This window comes from Salmo salar, chromosome 08 (assembly GCF_965601325.2).
Source record: "Salmo salar chromosome 08, fSalSal1, whole genome shotgun sequence".
Classification (NCBI taxonomy): domain Eukaryota; kingdom Metazoa; phylum Chordata; class Actinopteri; order Salmoniformes; family Salmonidae; genus Salmo; species Salmo salar.
In genome coordinates, this window is record NC_138298.1 from 15,806,158 (window position 1) to 15,815,741 (window position 9,584).

At 42.9% G+C, this 9,584-nt stretch overlaps 1 protein-coding gene across 2 annotated transcripts; it reads left to right on the plus strand.

Moving 5' to 3' along the window:
* Positions 1–813: 813 nt before the first annotated feature.
* LOC123744269 (uncharacterized) lies at positions 814–9,329 on the plus strand. 2 transcript variants are annotated; one of them, XM_082978187.1, is made up of 7 exons: positions 814–1,561; positions 1,931–2,061; positions 2,234–2,407; positions 5,339–5,491; positions 5,886–5,997; positions 6,509–6,636; positions 8,141–9,329. In XM_082978187.1, the coding sequence occupies exons 1-7, from the start codon at positions 1,285–1,287 to the stop codon at positions 9,074–9,076; spliced, it is 1,911 nt and encodes a 636-aa protein (XP_082834313.1). In that variant the 5' UTR covers positions 814–1,284; the 3' UTR covers positions 9,077–9,329. The 2 variants fall into 2 exon arrangements, with proteins under 2 accessions (XP_082834313.1, XP_045579150.2); XM_045723194.2 differs by lacking the exon at positions 8,141–9,329 and adding an exon at positions 7,159–7,817 and having other exon boundaries at positions 852–1,561.
* The last annotated feature ends 255 nt before the right edge of the window (positions 9,330–9,584 follow it).

Genomic DNA, 9,584 nt, shown 5'->3' on the forward strand with positions numbered 1-9,584 from the left:
GGGCCAGACTATACTTAATCATAGGACCTACTGAAGAGATAAGTCTTCAGTAAAGACTTGTGGAGGTCTACAACTTTTTTTCTGAGGTCTTGGCTGATTTGATTTTCCCATGATGTCAAGCAAAGAGGCACTGAGTTTGAAGGTAGGCCTTGAAATACATCTACAGGTACACCTCCAATTGACTCAAATTATGTCAATTAGCCTATCAGAAGCTTCTAAAGCCATTACATAAACAGCTTAGAAAATAAAGGGCACAGTCAACTTAGTGTATGTAAACTTCTGACCCACTGGAATTGTGATACAGTGAATTATAAGTGAAATAATCTGTCTGTAAACAATTGTTGGAAAAATTACTTGCCAAAACTATAGTTTGTTAACAAGGAATTTGTAGAGTGGTTGAAAAATGAGTTATAATGACTCCAACATAAGTGTATGTAAACTTCTGACTTCAACTGTATATACACTGTGTTCAAAACATTAGGACACTGCTTTTTCCATGACATGACTGACCAGATGAAAGCTATTATCCTTTAATAATGTCACCTGTTAAATCCACAATCAGTGTAGATGGAGGGGAGGAGAGGTTAAAGAAGGATTTTTAAGCCTTGAGACATTTTTGTGTGCCATTAAGAGGGTGAATGGGCAACACAAAAGATGTGTCTTTGAACAGGGTATGGTAGTAGGTGCCAGGCACACCAGTTTGAGTGTGTCAAGAACACTGCTGGGTTTTTGACGCTAAACAGTTAACCATGGGAATCAAGAATGGTCCACCGCCCAAACGACATCCAGCCAACTTGAAACAAATGTTGGAAGCATTGGAATCAACATGGGCCAGGATGCCTGTGGAATGTTTTCAAACCCTTGTAGTCCATGCCTGACTAATTGAGGCTGTTCTGAGGGCACAAGGGGATGCAACTCAATATTAGGAAGGTGTTCCTAATGTTTTGTACACTCAGTGTATGTGTAGGGTTGGACGGTGCAATTGGTGTGCCCTCCATTTTTGTGACAAAATGTGCAATTCACACTATGTGCAATAGGTTACGCCACACAGCTTCTAGCCTACCGGAAACGCATACGAAGAAGAAAGGGCAGTGAACAGTGATCAAGAAACAATTTCCACGTTAGCGGTTTTGTTGTGATTTAGACGTTTATTAACAACCTGTAACTCATAATATGACTCATTTAACTGCACAGCATCGAATACTTAACCCATGTGGTGTTTAATTCGCTCTAGAGACAGAACTTGGTTGATAGATGGTATCTAGATAACGCTAGCTGCTAACAATGGCTAACTGTATGGTTTTTCACACTCAAATAGCCTCCATTATGGAGGTGCTAGCGAATGCAGCCGTGGCAGAGATCTGTAAACTCGTGGACGACGACTATGCAGTGTTTCGTTTGGAAATAACTCAAAGCCGGAAAGAAAACAGGGCATTGCGGAGGAAACTACTAGAACTGAAGGTGGCACGGGAGCGCGCAGAGAGGACAATGCGAGAGCGCGTCCTTACCAGTCGTCCCAGTAGTGTCAAGATCCTCGACCGATACAGAGGAACCGCAAGAGGTACATTTTGCTGCGTGGCCTGTCGCGGATTATAAATTGCCCAGTGCCTGACGCCCTGTTACCCTCTGTTCAGATGTTACCCATAATTGGTTCTTGGTAAATTTTTGGATTGTATGCAATAATTCATCTGATTACTTAGCAATCTTGCGCAAAGAGACGATCATATTCTAAACATTGATTTACTGCATTGACTATTTACTCAAAAACTATGATGCATAATACATTGATCAATACAATAGATGGGTTATCAAGAAGTTATGAAAACTGTTACCTTACATCCTTGCCTATTGTAGACATTGTTAATAGTGTACAGTATAGCATTGACAGTAGTTAACCTAACCACCTCTTTCACCCCAATCACTCTCTCAGGTGAAGGACATCCCACTGGAGGCCAAAGGAGCTTTGTGAAGCCAGCGGGACACAATACATGGAGAGATGACCAACCAATCACTGTTGATGAGGGTGGTGGAACCTCAAACCAGCACGTTATTGTGATAGAGGTTAGTGTAAAAGTGTTTCATTACAAATTACAGTTACTTTGGAAATCAAATGTGGCCCATTTATTTCAGAAAGGCTCCCCCCACCTATTCACTTGCTTACATGTACATCCTCATTTATCTGCCATAGGGGAACTTATGAGACTTCCCTACAACATTGATATCCTTGTGTCAGTCTGCAGATGCAGAGGCTGCAGGTCCTGGGGTCAAGCAGGAGAGGACTGAAGGTGAGGAGGACCCATGGCACAGCAGAGACATCCAGACTGGAGTAGCTGGAGCACCCCCTGTAGCCACAGAGGACCCCACCACTGTCCCAGCGCAGCCCAGGACCAGACGCAGCATCACGGAGGTCAGTGGAACGCAGAACGCCGTCCTCAAGTCAGAGACCAAGACTTTAACACACAGGCTCTTAAACACAGGATCTGACCACAAATCAGACCCAGAGAGACTGGGGAGACCGGGCTGTCCTCCTGCTCCGGGCTCAGAGTATTTACCAGTATTTCACCATAGCCAGAGGATGGTTCATTCCCGTGGTGATAGTGATATGTTAGACACTGGAGGTGATGATCCGTCTTGTTCTTACACTACAGAGATGGACCGTGACAACATATCCTTGGGTTTAGAGACACAGACTGATCTGTCTAGAGGGGACTGGAACCAGTACAGTAGTAGTGTATACTCTGAAGGGTGCCTAGATAAGGAAGAGGAGGTTATAGTGGTAGATGAAGTGACTGTGAAAGTGGAGGGCGACGCTCCTCCCACGTGGAATGCAGATAGTCACCTTGGAGACGGACACTCACAGGGCAGAGATTTCCTAGATTACAGGGAAAGCTTAGAGACTGATCTAAATGTCACCGCCCACTCCCCTTTACACTTGTTCGGGGATCTAGACCCAGTGTCCACGTCGATGGGGCCTTCCGATTCACACAGCCACATCCTTTTCGATCAGGTATTGAACTCAAACGACAGGGTTAGAGTCCCGGCTCAGGGAGGGGGAGCAACATCAGGCAATAGTAAAGAGAAACGGTTCCTCTGCATGTTCTGTAACAAAGGCTTCAGCTGCCTCCAGAAGGTGGAGAGGCATCAGAGGGTCCACACAGGGGAGAAACCCTACAGCTGTACCCAGTGTGAGAAGAGGTTCTCCCGCCAGGACCATCTGAAGATGCACCTGAAGGTCCACACGGGAGAGAGGCCGTTCGCCTGTATGCACTGTGGGAAGAGGTTCTCAGAAAAGAGATACCTCAGGATACACCAGCAGAAAAATCATTCTACTCTATAACATAAAGTAACCATTCCACATAATCTTTTGACTTTTAGATCAAACCCTGCATTAATGGCATTTTTATTATATTTTAAATGTTGCCAGCAGAAAAGATCCACAGATTGTGTCATATTTAAGCCTAAAAAGTCTTTCATATTATTTGTGCTGTGTAGGCTATATGATGATCAAACTTTTCCAAGGCAATTAGTGATAATTTATTCAGTTTATCATGTTCATGCTGATTTAGTTGAGACGTATGTGTGGTTTTCATATGGTGTATTTAACACTTGTTTGTTTAATAAACTAAAATTTTACTTTTTATTCTAAGACTTTCATTGACTCTAGACCCACACACTAACAAACACCTACTGTACATGTTAAAATAGTTTAGTCAGGTTTGTCTGATGACTTGACCCACAACGTCATATTTACAGTACCAGTCAAAAGTTGACACCCACTTATTCAAGGGTTTTCCCAATTTTTTACTATTTGCTACATTTGTAGAATAATAGTGAAGACAACAAACGATGAAATAACACATGGAATCATATAGTAACCAAGAGTGTTAAATAAATCCAAATATATTTTAGATTCTTCAAAGTAGCCAACCTTTACCTTGATGACAGCTTTGCACACGCTTGGCATTCTCTCAACCAGCTTCACCTGGAATGCTTTTCCAACGGTCTTGAATGAGTTTCCACATATGCTGAGCACTTGTTGGCTGCTTTTCCTTCACTCTGCGGTCCTACTTATACCAAACCATCTCAATTGGGTTGAGGTTGGGGGATTGTGGAGGCCAGGTCATCTGATGCAGCACTCCATCACTCTCCTTGGTCAAATAGCCCTTACACAGCCTGGAGGTGTGTTCAGTCATTGTCCTGTTGAAAAACAAATGATAGTCCTACTAAGCCCAAACCAGATGGGATGGCGTATCGCTGCAGAATGCTGTGGTAGCCATGCTGATTAAGTGTGCCGTGAATTCTAAATAAATCACTGACAGTGTCACCAGCAAAGCACCATCACACCTCCTCCACCATGCTTCACAGTGGGAACCTCGCATGCGGATATCATCCGTCCACCTACTCTGCGTCTCAAAGATACAGCGTTCAGAACCAAAGAGCTCAAATTTGGACTCATCAGACCAAAGGACAGATTTCCACAGGTCTAATGTCCATTGCTCGTGTTTCTTGGCCCAAGCAAATCTTATTGATGTCCTTTAGTAGTGGTTTCTTGTAGTGGCAATTTGACCATGAAGGCTTGATTCATGCAGTCTCCTCTGAACAGTTGATGTTGATGTGTCTGTTACTTGAACTCTGAAGAATTTATTTGGGCTGCAATTTCTGAGGCTGGTAACTCTAATGAACATATCCTCTGCAGCAGAGGTAACTCTGGGTCTTACTTTCCTGTGGCGGTCCTCACGAGAGCCAATTTCATCATAGCTCGATTGGTTTTTGCGACTGCACTTGAAGAAACGTTCAAAGTTCTTGAAATGTTCCAGATTGACTGACCTTCATGTCTTAAAGTAATGATGGACTGCCATTTATCTTTGCTTATTTAAGCTGTTCTTGGACTTAGCCCTATTTGGTAAAAGACCATCTTCTGTATACTCCCCTACCTTGTCACAACACAACTGATTGGCTCAAACGCATTAAGAAGGAAAGAAATTGCACAAATTAACTTAACAAGGCACACCTGTTAATTGAAATGGATTCCAGGTAACTACCTAATGAAGCTGCTTGAGAGAATGCCAAGCGTGTGCAAAGCTGTCAAGGGTGGCTACTTTGAAGAATCTCAAATATAAAATATTTAAAAAAGTAAAAATAAATAAAAACCCTTGAATGAGTAGGTATGTCCAAACTTTTGACTGGTACTGTATGTCCCCCATGATGGGTTTAACAACAATGAAGTCATTCTGTAACTACAGTATACACTCCATATTGAAAGTGTGTTTTATCTGTGTGTACATGTACATACCTGAGGGAGTGTATGTATGTAATCTGTATAAACTGTCTCTTCTAGGAGGAGGGTCCAGAGGTGCTGCTGGTGAAGGAGGAAGGATGTGAGGAGGGTCTGGAAAACCCTGAGAGGACCATTATCATGGAAGTCAACCAGACTACACCTCCTCCTGAACCCCCAGCTGAGCAGCACAGGACAACGCACAGTCTCACAGAGGTAAGCCCACTGTAAACTACAGTCTGAATGTTATTAGGTCAGGGCCCGTATCCACAAAGCCTTTCAGAGTAGGAGTACTGTTCTAGGATTAGTTTTGCCTTTTAGATCATAATGACTAAGATTATATAGACAAGTGGGGACCTGATCCTCGATCAATTCTCCCACTCTGAGACTGTTTATTGATAAGGGCCCAGGTCTTGATTAATTTTGTCTTAAGTGTGGGACCATGCCTTTCAATTATCAAACCATTAAAGAGTGTCAAGTAATCAATTCAACTAACATATTTCTGTAGTATCACATCAATCCCTCATTGCCCAATCAGAAGATGCTCCATAGCAGGGTGCTCATATCAGATTTCTTGATCCAACATCCTCTCACTCTGTATCTCTTACAGTCAGTAGACATGGAGGATGGGAAGCCTGATCTGCTGCTGGTCAAAGAGGAGACAATAGAAGACGAACCAGAGAGCATTGATCTGCTGAGTGGACTAAAGATGGGGGAGCAAGGTAAGGGAGAAATACATATAGCCTACATACAGTAATAGATCTTCAATGGGAATAGTAATACATATAGCCTACATACAGTAATAGATCTTCAATGTGAATAGTAATACATATAGCCTACATACAGTAATAGATCTTCAATGTGAATAGTAATACATATAGCCTACATACAGTAATAGATCTTCAATGGGAATAGTAATACATATAGCCTACATACAGTAATAGATCTTCAATGGGAATAGTAATACGTATAGCCTACATACAGTAATAGATCTTCAATGGGAATAGTAATACATATAGCCTACATACAGTAATAGATCTTCAATGGGAATAGTGATGCACCTGGCTATTTGTTCTTTCTTTCTTCATTCATAAAATGAAATCAGTACAATGTATGTTTACATACTAAAACACACAATGTATGAAACTTGACCAGGTAATTGACAACAACAACAAAAAACTCCCTATGTACAGTTCTCGGCCATGTTTGTAAAGTCTATTTTGTAACCTTCAGGTGATTGGCTGGAGGCTAACAGAGGAGACTGGGCGGCCATCTTGGATTTCCAGACCCCGACCGGTGCAGCTAAGGTTCCAGGGGACAACATCACTGAGCAGGCCAGGACCAGTGATGACATAGTGGAGGTCAGTGAATGGGACAGTGTCCTCAACTCTGGGCTGGGGAACAACACTGTTAACCACAACCAGAAACAGACAGTCGAACACAAAACAACATCCAGTCTTAGTATCCATGACAACAGATTGTCTGAGACAAGGGTGAGGAGTGGATTTGGTCCACGGGGACGGGGAGGTGTCGGTATGTGGCTTGAGAAAACAGATACCTGCTCCTATAGTTGTGATTCAGAGAGACTGATGGTACCTCAGGTTAACCCCCTAACAGATGCTGCCTTCAGCCTGCCTTCTAAAGGATCTATCAACTGGAACATGGATCCTGTGACAACACAGACACTTCCTGGCCTTCGTTCTCCTCACACTCTCCTAATGTTAAACCAGACCTCAGACAATGTCAGTGCCTCAACATTAAATAGCTACACAAGCCCATTGACAAATGACAGTAGTAGAGACAAAATCCGTAAAGGTGGCAGCACCACAGAGAGGCAGTTCCCGTGTTCGTTCTGTAGGAAAGCCTTCAGTTTCCCCCAACAGGTGAAGATTCACCAGAGGATTCACACGGGGGAGAAATCATTTGGTTGCCACCTGTGCCAGGGCAGTTTCTTCCAATCGTCCAGCCTGAAGAGGCACCAGAGGGTCCACACAGGGAAAGAACCCTACAGCTGCCCCCAGTTTGAGAAGTTCTCCCACCAGCACCAGCTGAAGATGCACCTGAGAGGTCCACACGGGAGACATGAACTAGTTACTTTGTAGTCAATTAGTTTGTTTTAGAGGTATCGGGAACTGGATGAGGTGAACTGAGGAAAGAATTAGTATGATGAGGCAGAGTAGATGATATGGTGATGGTGTCTATAAAAATTCTTCACTAATGAAAAGTTACAACCTTATCCTGTTGGTTGATGCTGGTGTTTTATAATGAGGAAATTATAGTGAAATGAAATGTAAGTCGCTCTGGATAAGAGCGTCTGCTAAATGACTAAAATGTAAATGTAATAGTGCCTTAATTCATGTTTACTTGGCATTAAGTGGTGAAGCTGTGAGTGTAATGTTTAACCTTTTCCATAGTATTCTAACATTTATTTTATCATTGCGAGGGTACCAGATTTACAGAAAATGTTAAGTGTTACCATAGTGAGAAAAGTTATTCTACTTGTCACGTATCATTTTGTGCAATAAAAGTACTGTTCTTCAAAGTTGAGTGTATGACCATTTTGTTGAAATTAAACACAAAACTGAGTCTGTGCTGACTGATTTGGTTATTTATGGATCATTGCAGGGACTGAGTTTCCTTTATCTCAGTTGAACCAAAACATTATACTTAATTCTTGAATCAACGCATATGGAATTGTTTTTATAATAAACACCAATGGCTCCATATTGTTAGGCACAGTATTTCAATTAGTGTTAGGGATGTGTTTGACTGTGATTACCATTTTATAATGTCATGTTTCTGTATGTACCGCAAAGAGTTTCTTATATAAACCTTTATGCTTTTCTGTTCAATTTGTGTTTACAGTCTGCAGTCCATGTGGACCAGTTGATATCTGGTGTTGCTTGTGGGAGAGACTGGACTTCTGAGGTGGCTAGTCACAAACCCTGGCCCCAGATCAGAACCCTGGGTCCGGAGCCATCGCTCTTCCTTCCCGGGTTGAAACCAGGACAGAACCACAAGGGACAGGGACTCCACCACCACACAGAACAAAACCAGTGGACAGGTGGACTGAACAACCTCAGTCCTGGTGGTCATCAGAGAGACAGAGGCTCAAGTCAGGGATCCAGTCTGCAGCCCAGACCCTTCTCTTCACAGTCTCAGTGCAGGGATGAAGCAGGGCCAATGGCTGGTAGAGAGAGACCCTCCTGTTCCTATGATACAAACACCACAGTATCCATGATGGACAGAGCAGGTCACCCTGGGCTTCAGCCTTCAGAGAGAGTGGTGGGAGATCCCCCTGGTGGAAGTCTATCAGGAAGTCTGTCTTCTTCAGGGTTTCATCTAATGCCTGGTGACTTGGTTCAAAGAAGGTCTGGACCTGGATCTAGGCTTCCTCAGTTACTTCAGGGTTACCCCACAAATACAGACAGGGTCAGGATGGGTGTTCATCACAAGAGGTATCTAGCTTATAACACAGCACACAATCCCAACAACACCCAAACAATGGCTAGAGGTCAAGGAGGGAACTCAAACACTAACCACCTGAGGGCAGTGGCTCCTGCTTCTACCTCTGGTGTCATTGGGTCACAACGTGGGAGGCAGAGTATTAGGACGGATGCAGACAAGCCATACGCCTGCCCCACGTGTGGGAAGCGCTTCGCTGATGCAAATTATGTGAAGAGGCACCAGACCGTTCACACCAAGGAGAAGCCCTTCAAGTGCAAACTATGTTACAAGAGCTTCTCCTTCCTGACTAGCCTTATCAGACATAAGAGTGTCCACAAAGGGGAAAAATCATAGCAGTGTGGCTTGAGAAGTATGCAGGGGATGTCTGGGAACTATTCTTTAGCTGAAATATAGTTCTCATGTGAAGTGTCTTGGTGTAAGAGGATAATTAATCACATACACCTCATTAACTTGTCATTTAAAAACAGGCTTGTGTAAATACTTGTTTTTAGAGAGACAATAAACCTAGGCTAGAACAAAGACAGTTTAATATTTACCTTACTGAGGTAATGTAGATGGAATAAAGTAATTATACTTTTCTAAACAAGTCTGCTCTCAGCTTGAAAGATACAGTACTTCTCATAGGAGATTTGATGTGTAACATAATAAGCAGTACCATACTTCCAAGAACAGCACGCATCCATTTTTCATTTAACTACACCTTTGAGCTATGATGCCAACCAATAACGAAGGTTAAGTATGTAACCATGGTTATGTGAGCTATATGGATCACTCCGATATATTGGTATCACAACGTGGTGGAGGGATACATCCGAGATGAGGATTTACAGATTTACTCCTG